The 24,507-nt window shown below is 47.8% G+C and overlaps 2 protein-coding genes across 2 annotated transcripts in view; one reads left to right on the forward strand and one right to left on the reverse strand.

Moving 5' to 3' along the window:
• The window catches only part of LSP1 (lymphocyte specific protein 1), a 51,437-nt gene extending 35,352 nt beyond the window's left edge, over window positions 1-16,085 (forward strand). Inside the window, exons 6-11 of the mRNA XM_086472126.1 lie at window positions 2,209-2,252; window positions 2,430-2,511; window positions 2,872-3,012; window positions 3,813-3,893; window positions 4,781-4,895; window positions 14,712-16,085. Of these exons, the coding sequence (XP_086328252.1) occupies window positions 2,209-2,252; window positions 2,430-2,511; window positions 2,872-3,012; window positions 3,813-3,893; window positions 4,781-4,870 (438 nt within the window). The 3' untranslated portion in view covers window positions 4,871-4,895; window positions 14,712-16,085. The remainder of the gene's footprint in view (window positions 1-2,208; window positions 2,253-2,429; window positions 2,512-2,871; window positions 3,013-3,812; window positions 3,894-4,780; window positions 4,896-14,711) is intronic.
• PRR33 (proline rich 33) lies at window positions 9,020-20,002 on the reverse strand. Its single transcript, XM_086472125.1, has 2 exons — window positions 19,982-20,002; window positions 9,020-10,648 (listed from the first exon to the last, which is right to left on the reverse strand). Exons 1-2 carry the CDS (start codon window positions 20,000-20,002, stop codon window positions 9,020-9,022), a joined length of 1,650 nt encoding a protein of 549 aa, XP_086328251.1.
• Window positions 20,003-24,507: the final 4,505 nt, after the last annotated feature.

Raw genomic sequence — 24,507 nt, forward strand, 5'->3', positions numbered from 1 at the left:
AGGGTGGGTTTGGATGCAGGCCATGTGCTAATGTTAGGTTTGAAAAGTGGGCTGGGGGTGGCCAAAGCATATCCCTGAAGTGGGACTGGTGGGGAAATGTGGGAAACACTTCCAGAGCCTTTTAAGTGCTGAAATGTTTGTCATTACAACCCCAGAACACACATAGCTTCCTGACCTGAGCTTAACTGCTGCTGCTAGGATTAGCCCAGGGAAAGGTTTAGAAATATAGTCTGTGTTCTATAATAGTGATGGCAGAGCTCACCAATACGCAAAGCTGAATGTAAAGCTGTTTGGGAAAAATATGAGCTTGGGATCTTTCCAAAGGAAGGAGAATCTTTACACCCCAGCTAGCAGGGCTTTGTGCAAACACTGAGAATTAAACACGTTGACCACCAAGAAGGTGTTCTGGCACAGGATCGCTCAGCAGAAGCACTGCTTGCAGTGGAAAGACGCTGAACTCCCCTGCTAGCTGTGGCTGGTGGAGGCCAGGTACACATCTGGGGCAGGCAGACGTCAGGTTGCAGTGTAATGGGGTGTTTAGAGTTCAGAGGGCCAGCGTGGCCTGGGGGCTGAAACAGATGTGTGGTGGCAGGGGGGAAGCCTTGTACCAGCCCTGTTTTGTCCCAGGCTGCTTGTGAGCTCTGAGTTTTGAGGTTGGCTGAGTGAGCAACTGGCCTTTCTTCTGGCCTTCAGAAAGTGCTTTGGATGAGAAAAATGCACAATTCTCACTGCAAGGAGTTGCCCTGCTGGGCAGGGGGAGGTGCTCTCCAAATAGCTTAGGGGAAGTTTGTTCCCACCTAGGCTGTCATGCTGAGATGGACTGTCACCCATAGCCTTTTTCTAGGCCCCTCTGTGTTTAACTTGATGCTCATCTGCGACCTTATGGAAGTACCTGTGAGTGGTTTGCATCTGCACAGCATCTCTCTGGCAGGGTTGGCAAGGTTGTTTCCTGTTGACATCTAGTCTACTTGTGGTTGAGAAGCAGAAACATAGGCTGGGATGTACCAGATTCCCCTTTCAGGTTCTGTTATGCCACATGAGGTGCCAGCCTGCCCATCGATGTCCCAGAGGGATCCCCAATCGCTGAAGTCTCAGCTCAGAGGCCAGCATTGATTCCTGCAGCTCCGAGCAGAGGAGTGGCTGGCAGCAGGCAGCCAGCCTGCCCAGCAGAAGCAGCCAGCTGATGGGCTCTAAGTCACGCTGCTGTGTTGGGACCCCGCAGACTGGCTCTCCCTAGTGCATCTCTGTTAGCCAGGGTTGTGCTGTTTGGGGACTGTGCTCTTCTCTAAGGGGCCTTGTGCCCTTGGGCACAGCTGTTAAATGTGTCCTCTCTGTGACACTGTTTTGTCTTCTGCTTAGCTAAAATTTAGCACTGGCATCCTGAAAGCATCTCAAAATGAGCACTTAGCGCTGCTTTTTACCTGCTAACTTGGTAGGTTATGTTTCCTGTGGCACAGGGAGAGAAGACTCCTCGTTAATTGGTTGCTGCTCCTTGGCTCTGTAGAAGCTGGTGTTAAGAAAGAGCCTCCCCTTTGACTTGAAAGGGATTTTTCTCTGTGTTCTTGTTTTCTGGGGTACGAAAGAGCTGTGAGGTTTGGCAACATTTCAACTTTCCTTTATTCAGTGGTTGTGAAGTGTTTGCTTGTCTTCCTGTTTTGGCCAAAAAGTTCTTGCACAGGAACCTCTTGTGCAAAACTCTTTCCTGATGGCTTGACCTGAAGGGCTGCCTTGCAGGTGGTTCTACGTGCTGGCTTGCCCTGTCTGTGGTATTCTCTGGTGTGGATAAGTCAATGTTACTCATGCCTGTGCTGCTCTTGTGCTTGGCCACTTTCTCTGTTGTGTCTGGCTAGGAAACGAAGTGCCTGAGAGAGATGGCTAGTTCTTCAGCAGAGAGAGCGGAGCAATTGATCTTGGTTGCTGTTTCAGCTGCACGTTGCTGGTTTGCCCCTGAAACTGGCTGGGCTGCTACTGTGCACTGATGCTTTTGGTTGGGATTCTGCTCACCTGCCTTAGAAAGGAGAAGGAAAGGGGATGCTCACTCTTTCTGACCAGTGTGGGAACATGGGACCAAGTGAGGCATTTCTAACCAAAATCTGGGTGAGGGATCAGGGAAGAGAAATAGTTGAACTATGGTCAGCTGAGGTGACCTACATCCATATGAGGTCCATGGACAAAAGTAATATCTTTGTCTTCTCTCTCCCACTTCAGATCACGGACAGAACTGAATCGCTGAACCGCTCAATAAAGAAAAGGTATTTCTAGGGTTGGTCTCAGGGTAAAGCAGGTCACTTCCTGCAAATGGGGGATGACAGAGGGCCCTGCTATGGGGAAGGGCAGGAGTGACAGGCTGCCTGTGGTCCTCGAAGCCCTACCTTCTGCTTGAGGCACTAGGGGATCACCTTAATCCTCTTCTCTCCTCTGCTTTCCAGTAACAGCATAAAGAAGACTCAGCCTCCCCTCCCTGTGTCAAAGATCGATGACAGGCTGGAGCAGTACACGCAGGCTATTGAGGTGGGCTGCTGTGTTGTCTCTCTGTCACCACCCTCCAAGGAGCCCTCTTTGCCAGGCGTTGCTCTCCCACCATGCCTCTTAGTCTTACCATCTGGGAGGTGACAACTGAATTGTCTCCCCTTGGATGGGAGCAACCCTTCCTCCTTTTCTATTTCCCTCCACAGCATAAAGCAGGTTTCTTTAGCGAGCTGTCCCGTTCCTGTTTCCCCATGTTCCCTGCTTAAAGGGTGGAACCATCTGGCAGGGACCCTGCAAGTCTCCTTTTACAGCCTCTCATCCCTGAAGACCTCCAATTACAGGAGGAAAAAAAAAACCCACCACACGCTCCCTGACAGCGATCTTTTTCCATTTGTTTTCTAGACATCCACAAAGGCTCCAAAACCTGTCCGACAGCCCTCTCTTGACCTTCCCACCACAAGCATGATGGTAGCCAGCACAAAAAGCCTCTGGGAGACCGGAGAGGTTGCAGCTCAGTCTGCCGTGAAGTCCTCATCCTGTAAGGTATGGCACTTGCAGGACTTGCCTTGCAGCTTCTCTTGGGGGAGAGGGGCTGGCCTCTGGGCACAACATACTAATGCCTGCTGGTATGGCTCATTGGTGGTGCCCACCAGCTCTGAAGGCATCTATATTAGAGAGCCAGTCTCCTTCATCAGGATGGCAAGGCCTTGTACCTCAGAGCTTCACTTTGTCCCTGCTAGGGTCCCCAATTGTTTCTTGGAGCTAGGAAAGCATCTGTGATACAGGTTGAGGCTTATTGAAATGGGAATAAAATCAGCTGGCAGGGAGAATATGCATGTCTTCTGCAGGGGCTAGGACTGAGCCCCAGTTGTTGAGCATGAAATCACAGCTAGTACTGAGATGACAAATCTTGTAGACTTGGAAAATGCAAGGAGTGTTATGTATTGCTCTCTTAATTTCACTTTCTAGTCATTGTGAGTGAGGCTGATCCTGTAACACATTGGTTGCAAATCTGTGTTTATGTGAGCAAGATTCCTTCCATGTAAAAAAAAAAAGCCTTGATGTTAACATGTCTTAAATAGTTAACAAGCTTAAGAAAATAAACATCTTGGATCCTCTGATCCAGGCTTTTGTTGAAGAGAGTGAGAGAGGAAAACATAGGATATACTGGGAATATGAAGAAGTTTTCACAGTCATGGATTTTAGCTGCAGCTGTCATAGGTCAAATCATGTGATATTATAAATGAAAAAGGAGGTCAGATGCGTGGGTTTGAAAGGAACATGAGCAAAGGCATGTTCAGCAGCATTAGAAGTGAAGGGTAATGAGAACATCATCTTCTCAGGATATCGTGGCTGGAGACATCGTGAGTAAAAGAAGCCTTTGGGAACAGAAGGGCAATCTTAAACCAGAGGCCAATCTCAAGGTGAGTTAGTGTGTGAGTATGAAAGCACTTGCTCTGCTGTGAAAAAGAAAAGAGCTCTTGGCTGGATTGGAAGTATTGAGAAGATGGTGATCTTCTGCAGGGACAAGGGCTGCCTGGATCTATCAATGCAATTGCATACCTAGGAGCTCTTCCTAACAATGAGCTGCTGTGGCTTCAACCCTAGTAAAAATGGGGGCAAACATTGTTTTACAACCAGTAATACTGCAGAGTATTAATAGCAGGTTTTCAGCCCATGAGTTGGGAGCCCCAGCTTCCTAGGATCAAAGTGACCTGCAAATATGAGATATTTTGCTCTTGTTATGCCTTTTAATCTTGAGAGTAAAGAAAACATGCAAAATTAAGTGGAACTGAACCTAAGACAGTAGCAACGCTTGCAGATGGGTCTGGTGCTTTGTGCCTACTGGTATGTTTGTGGGAATGCATACTAAAATGCAGCAAGCAGTTGCTGCTCAAACTGCCCAGCCTGGGAGAGGAAGATCAAAGTTATCTCGTCTGTTCCTGGGTCGGTACTGCTGCCAGTATGTGGTAAATGAAACTGGCTCTTGTCATGGGTGAAACCGACCGTGGCTTGGGGGGTCTGGGGTCTTGGATGAGCCCTCCCTCGTGATGCCTAGGGTCGCACCTTCCCTTTCCTATCACGCATCCAGTGCTTGCTATGTTACCTTATGCTTATAGAAAGTGGCGGTTGGTCCGTGGAAAGAGTTGACACGGAAGGGGCGAGAAGGGAGTACAGAGTAGGCTGCCTCCAAGCCCTCTGGGATTACAGTCAATGGTATCATGTGCCTCTCTGGCTTCAGTTATTTGATCTTTGACTGCCTATTTGAGGGAGAAAAATGCTGACTTTGGCTTTTTTCTCTCCTTTTCAGTCCACCCCTTCTGGCAAGAAGTATAAATTTGTTGCAACGGGCCATGGCCAATACAAGAAGGTGTTGATAGATGATGCTGCAGAGCAATAGCATGCCTGGAGAACTCATTAACCAGGTAGGTGGGGTATGACCTTGTGCTGTTTAACAAACTCCTGATGTTGTTCTGGCAGGACGTTGGGGTTATTTCTGCCAGCTAGATTTTGGGTGAGTCGGAAGGTACCGTATGGTAACAGCTGGAGCCTTGCTTCTGGGCAAGTGCCTGTCTTTGAGCTTAAAGGGAGTGGGTACACGGCAGGGGTTTGTTTTGGTCTCTGACTTTCTGATGCTGTTAGGAAGCTGGATACTTGTGTTTAACCTGCAGAATAAGTCCCTTTGGTACTGCTGTTTGGGCAAAGATGCGTTTGGCATTGCTAGTTGAAAGGAACTCTCTCTATCTGCTGTTTTCTCTTATGCTCCCTTACGTTGCAAGGAGAAGCAGATAGCTGGAGGTCATTTTGGCTGACCATAGGGGCCAATGTACTCCTGAAATTCAGATGCTTCTAGGGTCTAATTCCCAGATTTACTGAATTAATCAGGGGAAAAACTTTTAACAATTTCAGAAACCTCTTGGAACCAGCCCGTAATAGGGTTGTAGTGGGGAGTACATGAACATCTGCTGTGCTGGGTAGACCAACAGAGCAGAAAGGACCATCCTCTGATGTGCAGCAAGGGGGAAGGCAGAGCTGGGTTGCTGTCTCTGTGCCCTCTTGAAATGGTCTTTGGATCTCACGCTCATATAGTGTCTATGTTAATAGATATCCTGGTGTTATCTTGAGTGGATGATAGCAGAGGGTTGTGGCAATAAGGAAGAGTGGCATAGAGGGAGGTGATAACTGGTTGGATCCAACCAGGCAGCATCTGGCACATAAGAGAGGAAGTTTTCAGGGGTGAAAACAAGATCATTCTTTTTTTTTTTTTCTTACTATGAAAAAGAAGCTTTATTTCATAGCCAAGCTTATAAATAGCTCTGTCTGCTACAAAACACCTTTTGTTTCTGAATTCTTCTGGGGGCTGTGTTCCTTTTTATTTTTTCCTCAAGGAGCTGGCTTCCGAGTGCAGCATATTGTGTTGGTTTGGGTTTTTTTTCTTCCTTTTGTGGTGCCCATTTAGAAGAGAAGCTCTCTTGAATGCCACTTTGAGATGGGCAGCAGTACAAATCCAAGCCTGGCCAAAGCTATGTTTTTTGATGTAAAGAAGGGGGAGCCCACAGGACTTGTATTCTCCACTTGTTTCTCTGCCTGTGGCTTTTGGAAACCTATTTTAAGGCCTCCTCTTTGATCAATCCTCTTCTTTTTCCTGAGGTCTGTTTTGATGCAGCAAGTGGGATCCTACTGAGCTTCAATTCTCTATAGCAAACAGGTTGTCAGCAGGTTTTGTTTGCCCTACCTGAGCTTCTGCAAGCAGCTCAGAGGAAAGTGCCCTTGGCTCAGGTCTTTTTACAGCATCCTTTTGTGAAAGGCCAGTGACTGTCATGGGATGTTCTCTAGGATCCACTCAGTACTCCAAACAGCTGTGGCACATCACTGTTGCCCTATGGGCTCATTCACAAGGCAGTTTTTTTGACTGTGACTAGCAAAATGACTGTGATAGCTGAAGGATATTGGCTTGTTTCTTTCCTTAAATTTTTAGCTGGCTCTTGTGTGCTGTGAGATCCCTGCTCCCCAGCTCCCCTCTACCCCCTTGAACTATGTTCATCCTTTTTTCCTACTGCTGGATCCCTTTGTCGTTGCCTTTTTGCTCCCGAGCCCTTCTGGCTCACCCCCATGTCACTCTCTCAACACCACCTTATCAGCTTTCCAGTTGCTTGAGCACAGGTACCATTTTTCCTCCTCCTCCCCCCCCTCCCTTCCTGAGCAAGCTGCGGAGCAGGAGGTTTTCTCTAAGTGGCAATTTGGGCTCTTAGAAACTGCCTGAGGCTGTTTGACATTGAAAACCAACCAAAGTCTGTGCCCAGTGGCATCCTCCTTCATTTGCTTAGCATGGCAGCTTGGGCTGGGACATGCTGCAGTGGCTCCCAACACAGAGCTGCTGGTGGAAATCTGTTGTCTCCAGGCATCTGTTCTCTCCTCTGTGATGCTCTCATGCCAGAGTCTGTGTTTGCAGGACTTGCCATACCTGCTGTACTCCTCTGCCCTTCACTCTTGGTGAAAAAGGGCTAAATCCTGCAGTCAGACCTGCCTTCCTCTGCTTCCCACTGAGGGAATTGCTCTCCCTGTGATTGATGATTCTCCATCTTCCATCCCTGTGCAGTGGGGCTGGGTTGTGGACGCAGCCTGGTGGGATGACCAGCAGATGCAAAACATAAGCCTTATGTGAGAGTCACTAGTTTGTTCTGGGTGGTTGTCCTCACTGCAGAACAAAGTGGATTAAAGCACAATTGCTTCTGAAGCCGTCTTCTCTGGCCAGATAGATTGTTGTCTCCCAAGTGTAATCAATATTGGCTGTTCTGCTTCACGCTAATGCTGTGGAGCTTGTGAGTGCAGATTTGTGTGTATAGGCATCCATCTAGCTGTGCTACAGCAAGGTGCCATTTTATTCCTTTGTGGTAAGGTCATCTTTATCTGCATTAGGCATTCTACGTGTTTTACGCTGCACACTTTTGATTTTGTGTGGCTGCATGGATCTTCATAGCCTTTTCACGCAGCATGTTGAATTAGCCTGCAGAGGTTTACCTGGGATCTGCTCGTAATTACTGGTGCATTTCCAACCTACTTCCTTTCAGCTTTTTCTTGGAAAACTGGAGGGTCAGAGAAATCCAAAATTTAGATACTTATTCTTCTCACTTTTCTTTTTTCCTTAGAATAGGGAAGGGGTTACAAAGCAGAGAGGATAAGACCAGCAAAATGAAAACTTCAGTGAAGGTCTGATAACTGAGCTGCTCTTACGGCACCATTGCAAAATTGGAAGCCTTTGAAAGAGCAAAAGGGGCTTTTAGTTTTGTTTCTAAGTCTGCTTGCAGTTTGGCTTGGGGAAATCCTGGTCAGCTCCACATCCTCTGCACATGAAAAGAATGTAAAGAGCTGTGTATCAAGTTTCCTATTTGGACTAAACATAGCCATCCTATATTAGCGATGTAGGAACATCCCAGCATATGACAAAGTCCCTTGTGAAGCAGAAATAGCTGATCTCCAGCTTTCAAATTCATAAGCCTGATGGCGATGGAAATACAAGGGGTGACTGTAATGCTGGAAACCACAGTTGTCTCTGTGGATGGACAGAGTTAGGAGTTTTGTTTTAAATACCTTTTTTCAGGACATTAGGCACCAGTAGGTATGCAACTATCATGATGTTCCCCCTGAAAACAAGACTACATGCAGTTAGCAGAACCCCCCCCAAAAACCAGCACTTTGTTAAATACACAGAGTTGGATACCCACGTGCTAAAGCAGGCCTTTGTTGGTTATCATGAAAACACCAGCCCCCAGCCGTACTTAAAAAAAGCCTGGTGACATACATAACAGAACTTGATTACTGCAATGAAGAAAGTCTTCTGTGCGCTATGATTTAGTAGACTGACCTAGGAGGACATCAAATGATGATGCCCAATTTTTTAGGCAGGAGAACTGCTATGTGACAGCAGGAGGGATAGCTTAAGCTGTCCCTTGTCTGTGCCTTGGGTGAAAGGATGAGTTTCCACCTTGTTCTCAGGGAATGACTGTGGAGTGCACTTTCAGTGGAGAAGCTAAAGAGATGATGTGTCACTTTAGGGTGTCTCCAAAATGGAACTCAGAGGAGATGTAGATGAGGCAATACGAAGGAATCTGGTTGCTTCACAATGGCTTTTGTTTCTAGGATTTATCTTGGTCTTAAATAAACATGACAAAATAAATTCAGATTCCATCCTCCCCTAAACTGGGCTTTTTCTATAGGCAGTTTGTCCTCTTCACTGTGTGCCTCCCCTCTCTTCCCCACGTTACTGCATACAGTGCTTGTTGTTGGTGCTCTTTTTTAAAATAAGTGCATACTTGTTTTTCTGGCTTGTGACCTGTGGATGTGGTATGTTATGCATTTAAGCTTACATACATATCTAAAGTAACCCTTAAACCCACAGCACGAGGCTGCTGGCTTGGGGAGGTTTAATTTAATTTTATTTTTTCCTTACACATGGCTTTGTTGGGCAGTAAACTTATTCATAGGTGGTCTCTTGCTTGGTGCCCTGTAGGAACCTCCAGAGATGTGGGCCTGGTGGAGCAGCCTGGCTTCAGTTGACTGACCATCCTGATGCTGTTCTGTTAAAGCTCTTGGTGTGCTTCTCAGCCGCTTCAGGTCTAAACTGGCTCACCTCAAACGCAGTGATGATCTTTGTCATGGGTTTTGCAGCCAGTTCCTTCAGTTTCCGGGCGTCAAAGCGTGGCTTATGTAGAAGGATGGGTAAGCGGCGGGGACGAAAGAAGCTTTCTTCCTTCTGCAGCTTCTTCTCTTCTGCTTGCTGCTTCTTCTCCTTGCTGACTGTCATCTGGTATAAAATAGCATCCCACATTCTCATGGCCCTTGATTTAAATGGCCTGTGGTCTTGCCTGACAATTGCTTGAGAGCTGTCCTCCTTGCTCCCTTCCTCCTGTCCCACCTTTTGGGGCTTAGGCTCTGGGAAGTTAGGTGCTTCTGGCTGCACCATCAAGTGTGTCCTGAGGCGATGCCATCCACTGGCATTGGCTCCAGGAGGTCTTGCTGCTTCTACTGATGATAGTGCTGGCTCAGCTTTGAGGGGAGGGCTGGTGGTTGGTAGGCTGGGGGTCAACTGAGGTTGAATGACATGTTCTGCCTTGGTGTCTGTGGAGGCGGCCTCGGTACTGTCAGCTTGTGCTGGGGTTGCTGTCTCTGGGTGTACTTGACTCCAGGGAGTGCTGGGTGTTGAGGGTTGTAGGGTGTCACCATCTTGCTTGGATAATTCAGGAGCGTCCTCTGATCTGGATATTTCAGTGTCACTTCCATGGGTCATAGGCTTATCAGAGGGGCTGGGCTTGGGTGAAGGGGCCTTGATGGACTCTTCAGTAGAAGCAGGCCTGGGAGCTTGATTAGGAGGCTCTGCCTCTGTGGCAGAAGGGAGGGGAGGCTCCAGCACAGGAGCCGTGGCCTTGTTGTCATCGAGTGAGGTGGGTATCTGCCCTGGAGGTGGTTCAAAGAGGCTTGTTTCAGGTGCTGGAGAAGACGACCTTTTGTCTTCATGGCTGACTGTTCCTTGGACCTTATTTGTTGGGGGCATCTTAGCCCTGGGTGGCTTGACCCTGTGGAAATAAGTGTGCGCTTTGGTGACATAAGTAACCTCTGGTGCACTTTCATTACTGGGTGTACTGGAAGGAGGAGGCTGGGGGAAAACGGATATCGAAGGGTTGTGTGGAGGGGGAAGGTGGGTGTCCGTGCCTTCAGGCTGTTGTGGAGTGTCAGGAGCTCCTGGCTTGTGTAGCAGGGGCATGGCCGGGGAGGTTGTGAGCACAAGGTGTTCAGCAATGCGCCTCTGCTCGGTGACCTTCAGCGTGAAAGGCTTGCTCTTTCGGAAAGGGGAGGGGACACGGTGGGTTACAGGCTTGATGGACAGGCGGGTTGGGAGGCTGGCAGAGGCAGGTGCTGTGGTTTTGGGGGGCTCTGCTGGGGGAGCGCTCTCATTGTGCTCTAGGTCAGGGCTGGCTTCGCTCACAGGTGAGAGGCTGGACCGAAAGGGCTTGGCTTGCTCCGAAGCTAGGACAGCGTTCTTCTTGGCTGCCTTCTTCAGCAGCTGCTGGAGCCGCAGGTTGTCCTTCCTGGGCTTTGGTAGGGTGGGAGGGGGAGAAAGGTGGTGGTGGACGGGAGCAGCCTGGATGGAGGATGATACTGTTATCAGCATTGTCATCTCCTGGAAGAAAACACAAAGCTTAGAGTTGGTGTGGGTTTAGCCCTGGGCCAGACTCTAAAATATTCATACATAAGGCCTCCTCTTCCTCTCCCCAAAAAGCTGTGAGTATAGAGTCAGTATTGTGGAAGAAGAGCCTCAGTCTTGGTTTCCTTGGTCTCCCAAGGTAGCCTCAGCCAGTCTTGAGGGTGTTGTAGCAGAGCGAGAGGTGTACCATGGGGAAGCTGTATTGCCAGAGCTGGAGCCCTCCTGCTTCTGGCATTAGCGCAAAATCCAGCAAGAGCTCCTTGGGACCCCAGAGGTTCATGTCTTGGCAAGTCCTAATGGGATTTGGAAGGAAATGTCAAGAGAAACAGAGCATATCTGAAATTCTGAAGCTTTGAAACGTTCTCCAGAGGTACAAATTGGGAATGTTTCATGGCTTTCCAGGTTCTAGTTATTAATATGCTGGTACAATGTAATGTACAACAGCCAGCCATAAACCACATGTGTCACTTGAGTCAGTCAGCCCTGGCCTTGATCGATTTCAGCTGGCAGAGAGACATCCCTGTGAAATGCAGGACTTTTTTTTTTTTAAAAAACTGCTTTTATCTGGTGAGAAAGTGCTTTGTCACTAACTCCAACTGATCTTTCCTTTCTGTGTGCACAGCAGCAACCTTCTTCTGTACTGAATTTAAGACAAAGCCTAGTTTTTCTCTTTCCCTTGGGGAACATTGCCACTGTCCTGCCTGTACTGCTCATTCTTCAGTGAAACAGAAAAGGGTTATGATCCGGGTCAGGTCTTATCCCTGATGGCAATCGCTGCTGGACCCCCTTTGGCCAACACTTGGCTGCTCCTGTGGGGATGCACAGCTGCTTTTCTCACTCTGTTGCTAACTCACCACCATCTCCTCTTCTTTCTGGTGAGCACCAGTCAGATTTCCTGCCCAGTGGAACCTAAGGGTCTGTGTTGGGGATAGAGAGATAAAACTAGTCTCAGTTCTCCTCTTTCTCTTCCTGAGCAAGGCTGGGGAGCACCAAACACTCAGCCTCTGAACTGCAATGACTCTTTGGCAGCCGCCAGAAAGACACCTGACTCTACCCTGGCTCTCACTTAGCACTGAGTTGCTGAGTTTTGCTATGAAATAAGGCATAAATCACTGAGCCCCTTAATCCCGAGTGCTGGATGCAACTGAGCATCCTGAAAGGAGGAAGGGGAGGTCAGGGTTGCCCAGAGGGGCTACTGCATGTGCTCTGCTTAATTCCTGTGGCTCCCAACCTGCTCTGTTTGGCATGGGGGTGTGTAGCATGATATCTACTGTGTAGGAAAACTATTCTGAATAAAACTCTCAAAAGCACAGAACAGCTATTTGTGCTTGAGTGCCCAGTGTTGCCTTTGGGCTTGTAGTGCTGCTGTCAGTGGTGGGCTGGGAAGCTGATCTGTACTGAGCAAGAAGGTGGTGCACCTGCCAAAACTGGGTGTGGATGGGGGGGGAAGAAGGATGACTCTTCTTAAAAAAAAAAAAAAGGCAGCAGCAAATTGAAGCACTGAAGAGGTGGCACGTGGGGCACAAAACCTTCAAGGTCAAGCCCTCACCATGGTGGACAAGCTGTCCTCCAGAGCAGCGTCTAGGAAGTGGTACCCTGCTACCAACTGATTTGCTCAGTACAGGCAAGACATGGACATGTTGGAGTGGGTCCAGAGGAGGGCTGCAGAAATGACCAGAGGGCTGGAGCACCTCTCCTATGAGGACAGGCTGAGAGAGTTGGGATTGTTCAGCCTGGAGAAGAGAAGGGTCTGGGGAGACCTTAGTGCAGCCTTTCAATACTTTAAGTGGGCTTAGAAAGATGACAAACATTTTAGCAGGGCCTGTTGTGATAGGACAAGGGGTAATAGTTTTAAACTAAAAGAGGAGAGATCCAGACTAGATATAAGCAAGAATTTTTTTTACAGTGGGGTGGTGGATCACTGGCACAGGCTGCCCAGAGAGGTGGTAGAAGCCCTCTCCCTGGAAACGTTCAAGGCCAGGTTGGACGGGGCTCTGAGCAACCTGATCTAGCTGAAGATGTGCCTGCTCATTGTGGGGGGGGTTGGACTAGATGACCTTTAAGGGTCCTTTCCAGCCCAAATCATTGCATGATTCTATAATTTATTCCTGCTGCAGACATGAGAAACCTCTTGCTGTTTTGGCAAGGGGGCTCAGAGGGGATTTGGGCCAGCTGGGGTGACAACTGTTGGGCATTCCCAGTGGCTTATCAGCTTCATACCTTATGCACAAGGCTGGGATTAGGACTTGCTCTGTTCTGAGAGCTACTCTTAGAAAGAAGCCTACATTGGCCCAAAAAAGGCCAAGAGCCCATTCCTTCATCATATACCTATTCTCTTCCCCAGCCTTGTAGATATTCTAGATTCTTCTGGGTCAGAAAGCCAAAATGCCTCAGTTGGACAGGTGCATACTTGCTTCTATGCAACATCACTCTGGTTCTGTTTGTATAGAAATTGGTAATTGCTTGTGAGAATTTTTTTTAATCTGCTGTGAAGTTAGTACATGCATCTGGTGTTAGGATTGCTTGTGGAATGATTTCCTCTGCTCCTGTTTAATGTTGTCCCATGTACAGCCTGTACTACAAGATGAGCTGTTGTCTAGCAGCACTGGTAAACTGGAATTATAAGGCTGACCTGCTTCAGGCTTGTGTTTGGAATACTAAAGAGGCAGGGCAGTGAAATTCCCAACTGCTGATCATCTCCTATAGACTGCTGCACCCCAGAAAAACGCAGCTTCCCACATGGGTCGGAGCAGGATCTTGCCTGGGATTTGTGGCAGACTGCTAGATGCTACTGAGGAGGGCATGGGGGTTCTTGGAGTGGGAAGTTTAGATATAATCTGCATGCACCACGAAAACTTTCCTTCTGTTCCCAAAGTTAGAGGCTGCTTTGTGGCCTATAACCTCAAGATTTGTGGTCTCTTACAATAGTCTGTGCTCTTAAAAAATCACTCTTGCTACTATCTCAGCATCCCATCTGACTTGAAACCTGCTGTGCTGTGGGTCTTAGAGACCTTGTGGGTGGTAATTTCCATGGCATGTGACTGTGCCAGAGTCTGTGTGTTTGACTAGTGAGGCAGAGAGAGGCTCAGAGACAGCAAGAGGAAATCAGCTCTTAATTTATTTGCCTTCCCTGTCATGCTTGGCTTTGTCTGATGAGTCTCCTTCAGAGCTTTGTGTGCTCAGGAGAAATTCTGCAACAAGCAAGATTTGTGAGTGTTTTTCCCCTTGCTGAGTAATGAAGCAAAAGCAAAAGGACAGATGGACTTGCTTTATTGCCAGCAGAAAGGCCAGAGCTGAAAGCCCAGGGACAACAGGGAAAATACTGCCTGAGAAACTTGGGTGGGTTTGTGATTAGCTCAATTTCCTTCCAGCTTGAAGCTGAGTCAGGAGGCTTTCAAAGGGTTAAGTTTCCCTGCTGCTAGTTGAGTACCCGTGGGTGGAAGGGAGGTCACCCACTCTTGGATCCCAACTGTTCTCCTGAACTCTGCTCCATCGGCAATCAACTCCAAACCGGGAATGGTGGGGAGAGTGTCAGCCTGGAGGAGTCATTTATCACGCGATGGAAAAGTCATGTGTGCGCTGGAGTCCCTCGGCTGCACCAGCTGTCGCCCATGGAGCAGAGAGACCTGCAGGAACCCGATACTGCTGCAGATGGTCCCAAGTGGAAAGCTACGGCTGCCGGGGGGGCTGTAGGAACGTGCTCTCTGCTGTAGTGGCTTTCTCGGGCTTGGAAGGAAACCTGCTAATCCCCTCCTTCTCGGGATGAGATGGCTGGGCAGGAGTGCATCCTTCCCTCTGCCCGGGCAGCCGTGACCTCTGCCGGGCATGCAGCCCTCAGCATCTACTCTGTCATGGGCACAGAGCCTGGTTGACTGCAGGACAGCACTGAAGCTTTAGGGGCTGATTCACAGGGCGTTGTGGAAATGGGTGGGAGAACCACCTGTAATTGCTAGACAAGAGGCAGCCCCTGTACAGCCCAGGGTATCGCTTGTGGCAGGCCAAACAGTATGCCTAAACTTGCTGTTTTCTTGTCTTGCAGCTGAGCTTGGTCCTGGCTCGATGCAACCCTCAATGCCACTATTCCTCTGCTCCACAGAAGATAATTGAAGGATGTTTCTCTTCTCCTGCCTGACGTCAGTCTGCTTTGGTACAGCCTGACTCCTCTTGGGGTGTGAGCAATACCCCACGCTGCCTCCAGTTGGATGAAAGGAACTAGATCAGCTGGCAAAACCCATCCCTGTTTTAACCTTCTATGTGACTCTTTGGCTGCTTTTTTTTTTTAAATCTGGCTCTGCTATGGAGATGGGAGGCTGTGGCTCTGCTCCCTCTCTCCCTCTCTTCTTTTTCAAGTGCTGGAAGAGAGAGACCTGCTGAGCTGCCAGGGCTTTTGCTACACGATGAAGAATTTCTACTTTTGTGGCTCTTGGTGCCTGGGCAGTGGGAGAGAGGGAGCTCAACACAAACCTGGTAAAAGAATCAGTGTTTGAAAGGAGGGCGATGGGCAGATCCTGAGCATGAGGAGACTGCAAGGACCACTTGTCACCCTCTTGGTGCCAGCTGTGGGTAAAGTCTTCCCCTGTTTACAATGCAGCCTCTGTCCCTCTATAACATCTGCTTTGAGGGATGTTCATCTGTTGGTCTTGTTGCGAACATCAAATCATTCAACTTAGTCCTGTTTTTTTTTCTTCAGTTCCCAGATCATCCTTTAATCAAAGTTACATTACCTGTGCCAAAATGTTCCTGCTACTTTCCTGTCTCAACAGTGGCAATAGCAGCTTTGTTTCAAATAGCTGCTGCCTTCCTCTCCCTGTCTAACACAGATTGGAGGTCTCCTTTCCCAGGTGAGGAGTGCTGACCACTGGTATTACCTCCCTTCTCTGGGAAAGGGATTTGCTTGTTCTTTAACCTGTGGGGTCCAGTTCCAGTGACTGAATCACTACTTCTGAATCTCAGAGGTGATGGGTATGTTGATAACCTGCCGGCTATGCTCCTGGAGGTGGACAGGATGTCTGGGGAACAGCTGCTGCTCTTATGCTGGAAGCTGCCTTGGTGAAAGGGCAACCTAGTGAGTTGTTTGGGGAGGTCAGGGCCTGCTGTGAACATGGGGAAACCAAGCCCCTAAAGAGTGGCACTCTGGCCTTGGGCCTGAAGTCTGTAAATCAGCTCCCAGGGCTGTTTATCAACTCTCCCATGTCTTCATATTTCATGGTGTTAGCATGTCCCCCATCCCCTCTTTAAAGTCTTATTCCTACCTTGTTCTCATGTCAACATAATTTTGCAACTTGTTTTTGCTCTCCTGGAGGGGCCGGCAGCTTTTCTCTCCTCCTGCATCAGTGTGCTTTCTGCTTAAATTTACTGCATCATGGATTGGTTTTTTGTAAGCATTTAATAAAATTTGAGGAAGATGTTGTAATGATGGCAACTGTGAGGATTTTGTTGATGTAGGAGTTCCTGCAGCAAAGCTGTTTTCCAAGACCTTGCAACCCTCCACTTGAGCGGAAAGTGGAGGAGAAGAAACATCAGGCTGAGTGATAAGACGAAAAGGAGGTTGACATATGCAGGAAAGGGCCTTTCTGTGTGTCTGCTCTATTTAGGAGATCCTTGTCATCTTGCTGCATGCTTTGTTGTTATTTGGGGTAACTGACTGTAAAATGGGAATGAGCAGTGTTTGGGTGAGAGATGGAGCAGCATGCAGAAGACTTCCCATGGAGTAATCAGCTAGGAGAAGCACAGAGCTTAGCTCCCCAACTAATAGACCTGAGCAGTGTCACCAGCTTCAACCAAAATCACTGGCAATGTCAGCTATAAAAAAAAAAGTCCTCTATAGCCTGCTTATACAGCTGAGATGAGGTCAACATAGCTGTTTTTACAGGAACCCAGCACTCTAATGAGCTGACTACCCTATCTGGAACCATCTAATGAAAAATCTCTTTATGGAGGTGACCTTCCAAGTAATAATATTGCTGTGGTGTAGAGACAGCAAAGAGTCTGTGCTATTCTTACCTATCCTTCCCTGAAGTGTTAGGAAGAGGAAAGTTCTCAGATATTGCTTCTTGCTGTCATCTTTCTGTTTATTGGTACCCTCATCCTCCCCATCCTCTGCTCCAGCTCCTCCTGGAGGTGGAAATTAAAGGGCACTGTGTTCCTCAGGGAGCACTGGGGAGCATGGAAACCATCTGATCCCATCTTCCTCCCTTCAGCCCTTCCTCTGCCACACTGGGATTTTCAAGTGAGGCTAGAGCAGTAGCAACGGGATGTATAGACATGGCCTGACTTGAGGTGAAAGCAGCACTTACTATGCCCTTGCATGCCTGCAAACTGGTTGCACCATTTTTTTTTCAACTCTGTTCTGCAGCTGGCTGGTGTAAATAATGGCCAGAAACTTCTGTTACTGTTCCTGTGCCCTGCCGGCTTGGAGAGCACAGAAAAGGCCCCAAAGGCTGCTTGTGTGAGATTCCTTCTCTAAAAAGGGTTAATTTGCAGGGCATATTTCTCACACTTAAAGCCCATGTGGACCTAGGTGTGGTTTCTGCAGAAACAACTGCCATAATCCAGGTTCTGGTCACAGCACAGAAGTTAGCAGGTTATGTAGAAACTGAGGAGACCAGAGTGCTCTAGGGGTGGCAAGGAACCAGGGAAAGACCTGGCTTGAAGCAGATGTTTGTACCTCTTTATTGAAGTACCTACAGATATATTTTTCCACAATTAAATTAACTTTATGATGTGCTGTTTCTCCTCTCAAAGTAACACAGTGTGCCCATGGTGGTGTAAGTGGCAGTGGGGTTACCAGAATGGTAAACCCTCCCCAACCACCCCCCAAAAAGAAGGGATGCTGCAGCCCAGGTGCTCTGGGTGTGCATCTTGGGCAATGCTAAGAGGGGCTGAAGGCTTGTTTCTCCCCTCAGCAGCAAGCACAGGGTATTGTGGCTGATTTCACTTCTCACTTCAGAAGAAAATGCAGCATCTGTGAAGTGCTGCTGCTCATCCCTAGCTAAAATGAAAAGCTGCAGGTGAATTTGCTGTGGAGAAACCACTGGGTGTGGTGAAGTTATGCTGCAAACTTTGCAAAGCCAGCCTGCTTCCAGCTCTCCTGGGAGTCTCTGCATGTTGTTGGGACCTCTGCTCTCCTGGGGATGTGAAGAGCGCCTCTGGAGACTCAACCTGCTCGTCTGATTAAAGAGAGCAGGCTCTGCCTCTCTGTGGCAGTTACTGGTTGGGTCTAATCCAGTAGCTGACTGCTCCATATCTTTCCTAATTTTTCACAGTATTGCATTTTTTGCGGGATTGGCATCTTGGAGGCTTTTGTTGTAAGACCTTAGCTCTATCTTTTCCTGGGACTGGTGCATTTTGAACATAACAAGGATAAACTGAGGCATTGAGTGAGTCTTGAAGGATTAAACTCACCCTCAAAGCCTGGTGGAGAAAAGCAATGCTTTCCCGGTCCTTGTATCTGTGATCTGCCTGTGTTCCCTGCACTACCATGCTACGCCAAATTACCATCCCCTTGGCAGGTTGGTGGTGCCCAAAGAGAGGGGCTGGAACCCCTACATGGGCTCTCGGTGCTCTGACCTTGAGGCACACCTCAAGGTGTCGCTTCTCTACAACTTCTTGTTTCCTTGTCCTGTGTGTTTAGATTATACAGAAGGGGAACCTCCTCCTGTACAGCATCTACTCTTAAACAGATCTGTGGGGGCTATAGTACATACTGGAATGTGCTGCTTGTCTTTCTGTGGCACCTTCAGGGCTACTCTTTTTCCAACACGTTTTAACAGACGATTCTACATGAGTGTATGTGAGATGGGATTGAAAAACGTGGTCCATGATCATTGCAATGCCTGTTTCCTGCAGGCCATAAACCAGCATTATCTCAGCTTGGGGAAAGCTTAGCTGATGGAAAACTCAAGTCTGTTTTGAATGTTATGTCTTTCTATAACACTTGTTCTGCCTTGAGACTGGGGGCTAGACTTCATTTGGTTCTCTTTCCAGGTATGAAATAATTATAGGCCCATTTTTATGACTATAAATAAGGATGTATAATTAATGGATCTCTGCTCAACCCTTGCTTGTAGCTCTGCACTGGGCCTCCAGTGAGATGGCGGACACGAGAGTCTAGAGTTTGCAAGCTTTGTTTCTTGAAATGTGTCTGCAGTTTCTGCTCTTTGAAGGAAAGGTCAGACTCTGAGACACCTGGGCCTGGATGTCAGAGCTTCCCCTCCTGCCACCGCCACCTTAGGGAAGGAAAATAAACAAGCTCAAAGAGCAGCGTGGCTATAAATAATGAGGTGGCAGCTGATATGCTGCTGAACAAGGCTCTGAGGTTGGTCTATTGGTAACTCTTGCTAGCTGAACATACTTTCCCTAATGCTGCATGATATACATGTGTGGGGGGGTGTGTGTATGTGTATATATATAGATAGATAAAAGCAGGTAAAGAATGGATCTGACAGTGACAAGAAGTGCAATTGGAGCTAGCATTTGCTTCAGAAACGATGGACCTGTTACAAGGATCCTGATAATGAGACAGACCTCAGGCAATTTCCCTGTGCTTTTGGATTGGGTCCCCTGAGGGTTTTGTTTGCAGTGGAACAATTTGATTTAGATCACAAATTTCAGAAAGGTGCCTGATCTCTTCATGATAACTCTAAGTAATAGTGGTTTAGCAATGCTAAAAACATGCACTTTTCATTCTTCAAATAAATAGAAAAAGTGTCACAGGCTTGGGGCTTTTGAGGGTGATGGGAAGAACAGGGCAGGAGGTTAAAGCAAAGTAAGGGGAAAGTATCATTGGCATTTATATGAGCAAGCACTTTAAAGCATGAAAGCAGCAAACTGCAAGTGTGATTACTGAATCAGAGGTCTTGGTTGGGTAGGTAGTCCTTCCCCAAGGTTGCAGAGAGGCTGTGGGTGTTTGCTGTGAGCATCTCGGCTGGTCTCCTGCTTCCCTCACCTCCTCTGGGGACAGCCCAAAACAGCAGCTCCAGGCATTAGTCCTGGCTCCCATTTTGCTACTTAGTCAGACAGTGAGGATGAAGACTGTCTCATCCATTTAGGTGTAAGTAGCCTGAGGATGAGACCCAGGCTATGTCTCGAATGGTCCAGCGGAGTCCCTTATCTTCAGGGAGACATCTAGCCTAGATCCTAGGGTGTCCGAGCAGGATCTCCTGAATCCCAGAGGAATTGCGCCTTAGATGTCTAAAGCAGATGGAGCAAGCACATCTCCCAAAGCAAAGAGCCGAGTGATGGAGCCACAGTCAACCACAAAAGTCAGGAATCAATATTAACTGAAGAAAGATGAAATTCAGTACTTACTGATGTGTAATTTGTTTCCATCTGCAATCACTTGCATGTTGGGTGCATCATGTTACTCAGTTCAGGTTACAAACTTAACAGGTCATTGCTCCTTCAAGATCATTTCAGGTGCTGTTTTCTTGTGATTTTTAGAGCCCTGTAGGTAAGTTCAAAACATCAGATGGAAAAGAGTATTTACAGCAGCCAGTAAGTCCAAGAGGTTTCTCAAAAATAAATTGACTTTATGAAAGCATTAAAAGTTCCATCACCTATAATTAGTGTGAAGAAGGGCTATCGAGTAACACCATTGCACGCTCCTAACTTTGGCCCTGCAAAGTTTGGCATCTAAAGTACCGGAGAGGTGAAGGGCAGATGATGGTGATGTTGCCAGGACAGATATTCTAGCAGAGTTGCTCCAGGCAATGAAACCAGTTGGAGGCTTTTCAAGTTGGCTGGTCAGATTTACTGTTTTGCAAAAGTCAGGGTTGCAAAATGCAGATTTGGAGCTGTGCTTTGATTATTGCTGTCCCTGGAGAGGAAGAGCAGAAATCCTGATGCTCTCTCTGCTTATTTCTGGCGAGGGATGTGCTGTATGCAGTGGATGCAAGCACAGAAAATGTTGCGCTGGGAGCAGAGGGGTGTTGGAGTTGATTGGTTTGGTGAATTTTGGTTGGGGGTTTCTGTGCAGTTGGACTCGAAGATCAGGGTTGAGACTGCTAAAGTGAGCTGGTAAGGATGGCACCAATACCTGGCTTTGCCCTGGCTGAACTTGTCAGCTGCCCAAACACCATGTGGTTATTTATTGCCTCTTGGCCTGGGGTGTTTCATCTTCTTTTCCAGCTGTCATCCCAGTTTGGGCCTTGCTTTTTCACAGCCTTTCAGGAGCATTTTAGCATGGGTGCCAAGGCTGGTAGGTTAAACACGCTTACAGGGGAGATGGGGGCATGCGACAGCAGTTTCTTTGGAGGCCTACAAAGCAGCTTTACACCCAGGTTAAGCTTCGTCTGTTCCATCTGGCTTCTGGAATGCTGGTGAGCTATGCCAGAAGGCCAACTCTGAAGGCAAATTCTTGCTGCTTCTCCAGTACCACCCTGCTAAGCCTTGTTGCTCATCGACCCTGTGTACTACTGTATCTCTAATCCGACTTTGAGCCACCCTGTTGTGGATCAAGGCAGCAAAGCATTTCCTGCATCCATCAGAGTTGTGGCCTGTCTGAGAAGGCCAGTTCTCATGGGAGGGAGGCAGATGCTGGTATTTTTGGGTTGGTGTCGAAGAAAAGCTCTCCATTTGCTTTCTCCATCTCTGCCTCCCTGATGACTGATCAGATCACGCCTGGCTCTGCAGGATGTGCGGCTCCTTGGAGCAGCACCAACCTGTGGAAGGATTGGGGGGTAGGTACTCAATCCTTCATGCAATTACCTCCTCTTTGATGACTTCAATGTCTTAAAAGTGCCATTGTCTTTTAGCAGTGCTAGTGTGACTTTGTGTGAACACTGAGAACGTCAGTGAAGAAAAAAACCCAGGCAATAATCAGAGCCAACTCAACTGGAAACTTAGAAAAAAAAACAACCAACCAACCAACACGTTATGAATAAGAAAATTTCAACTGAATTAAAAAAATGCCCAGGGACATGTTGTCCTCTGCTCTACCGCTGTCACTGCTGAAACCACACCAGCCTAATGAGTGTATTTGCAGCCTGCACTGTATGAATGACACACAAGGCTGGCTTGTGTTTGTATCTGATGCTGAAGTAGGTGTTCAGATCCCTCCCTATTTCTTATGCAAAGATGTAGAGGGGATAGGATGGGGGCAGATTCTCCTACTGACGGAGTTTCACAGAAAGGATGACACATTAGAGTCCTCCATGGAAGCATTGATGGACTCCTTCCAGATGCAAGGAGGGTAACAGCAGTATCAGGAAGGTGGATGGAGGTGTACATAGGTAATTTGGTTGTTAATAGGAGAAAGCTTGTTTGTTGCCCTTTATTCTCCTTTTTATGCTCCTGAACCTTTGAGATGTCACGAAGCCACCATCAGGAGAAGGTGTTGGCACTGTGAGGTTCCCCAGCCACCCTCCAGGATTCAGGTAGGTGAACCCACAACCTGGCAGATGGTTGCTCTCCCCTGTATCTGAGTGGCTGCTCAAGAGGTGCATCGCTGTGCCTGGCAAGCACTGCACCAGGTCTCTTCTAGCTGAGGGAGGGAGACACAAACCAAGGACTGAGATCCTAAGCCCAAATGACAAGTGGGGATATTAGAGGAGCCAGGGAGGAAGCATGGCTTTTGCTCGGCCCATGCGAGTTGCGTTTCAGATTCCTCAGGATCCCGTCATCACCAGTAAAATGGCAGCAGTCTGCTGATACTTAGAGGAGTTGGTTTTAAAGTTTAAGGCTATTCTGACCTCTGCTTGACTGGCTGTGTAAAACAGTCGTTTGATTTTACCCAGGAACAGAAAATAATTAATTATATATATATTCTGTCCTTTCTCTGAGCGTACTTAGCCACTATCTGATCTGCCTTTTTATTGGCAGCTACTTCAATTAAGTTGGAGTGTTTCAGTGAATGTAGGGCATTTACTCTATCCTTGAACTGCTGACTAAACCCTGCTGCAGAATCCCTTTCTCTGGGGTGGGATAAAGAGAAGAAAGTGAGGGAAAGTGGATAAGAATTTACTTTTCCTTCCCAAATGGCTTCTGTGATTCCCCTTTCCCACCTGCCCTGAATCATAGTAAAAGTCTTATAATTGAGTGTCACAAAACAGAAAAACACATGCCCGCCCTTCCCCAGTCAGCTTAATCAACAAGTTTTCCTGGATACCTTCAAGTGTTTCAGTGCTGATGTCTGCATAAGCGGACAAACACACCAAAACCAGAATAGCTGTATCATGCAATAAAATCAAAAGATGTTGTTTTGAAAGCATTCAAATATGACTGGGGGGGGGAAGGGGAACAAAAGAAACATTCAGACTGTGAATGATGGAACAACTCAAGTAAAACATTTTCCTTGTAAATAAATTCATTTTGGATAACTCAACCATTTTTGGATGACTGAAGGTGTCAGTGAAAGTCCTTCTGTAGCTCTAGCATGAAGGTGTAAGTGCAGAGTCATGAGCAAGTGTGGGTAAGGAGGGACCTCATGAGGTTCTCTGGCCCAACTTGTAGTCCAAAGCAGGATCCACTTCAGTATTAGATCAGTTTGCCCAGTGTTGGTCAGTAGGTGGTAAGTAAGGGGATAGGTATTGTTTCATTTCAGTTAGAGCTCTCTCGGCTTGTGAAAGAGCACCTGTTTTATGGGAAGGGTGTAGCTGATGTTATTTACAAACCCTGTAGTCTTTAAGGAACATGAAGCTGCAGGCAGGATTTCAGACTCCTAGGGCTGTAGAGGTTTTCAGATGCACTTTTTCAGCTTGCTGGCTGAGTGTCATCCAGCTGTAGGAGGCACTGATCCATGGAAAAGCTGCCTACTGACTGGTGGCCAATGAGCACGGGGGGCGAGAGCATTAAAAAAACAAACCCAAAAGAGACAAGCATTTGGTCAAAGTGCTCATCTTTATGCAATTTGTAAAACTGTCAGGGCTAAGGTGCGTGCACTGTGTTTAAAGGCATCTCCCCCTGAGTGCACTGGCTGCTGCACTAGGTCAATCAACAGCCAGACAAGCTGAGAAGGGCTGAATACAGCTCCCCTGCCCGTGGCCCTACTATGCCGTGTATTCCTGTGGCCCATCTCAAATAACCAGCCTGGGTGCTCCTACCTAATGAAAAGAAACGTGATATTGGGGTAGGTTACCTAGTGGAAACTTCCCTAGATCTATGTCCCAGCCTCTCGTTTCCTATTCAAGGAGGAACACTGCTTTGCTGTATTCTCTCCCAGGTGGAGATGCTGTCGCTGTAAAAACATGCCAGGGTCTGGCTTGAGGTCAGCAGGCGCATGGACTTTACGCAGTTTGAGACCCTGGTTCGTGTCTGTGACCTGCACGCGTCCTCTCTTTGGCCTTGGTGCTGTCTCCTAACCTGGCAGCTGGTGAGAGGGGCTTCTCCAAAGACAGGTGCTCACTGCACCCTCACCTAACAAAATCTGATGGCTTCTGGTAGAAGTGTGGCCACAGCTGGGATCATCTCTCCCTCCTCTGGTCCACGCGATCACTGGGGAGCATGAGGTAGCTGGCGGTGGTTTGCTGGCTCTCTAGGCTGGTGCGGCTGCACTGCAGCAGCTCAAAGGCAAGTCTAAGAGCACCCTGCTGCTGATGCAGGGAGAAGAGATGATGTCAAGACAGTGTAGAATATATATCCTAGAGCTGGACAATCTACAGGAAAGAGAGGCAAAGCTGATGATGAAAGTCTCAGGCTGTGAAGGAAATTGCTGTCCAACGGCATCAAGAGGTGAAATGAGGACTAGGCGTAAGGTACGTGTGAAAAGCACAGGGTATGTGGTGAAGGCATGAAACAAATATTGGTGAGGATTATAGTTACATGCCGAAGTGGATAGAGAGACCCACAAGGGGAAGAAAGGGCAAACATAAAATGGGCTGTGGGGAGCGAGCCTCAGT

This window comes from Leptosomus discolor, chromosome 12 (assembly GCF_034619465.1).
Source record: "Leptosomus discolor isolate bLepDis1 chromosome 12, bLepDis1.hap2, whole genome shotgun sequence".
NCBI classification, from domain to species: domain Eukaryota; kingdom Metazoa; phylum Chordata; class Aves; order Leptosomiformes; family Leptosomidae; genus Leptosomus; species Leptosomus discolor.

Coding starts and splice junctions, on each gene's coding strand:
- PRR33 (XM_086472125.1), bottom strand. CDS start 20,002: ATGGAAACAAATTACACATCA. Junction 10,649..19,981: donor TGGAAACAAATTACACATCA/GTAAGTACTGAA, acceptor GTTTTCTTCCAG/GAGATGACAATGCTGATAAC.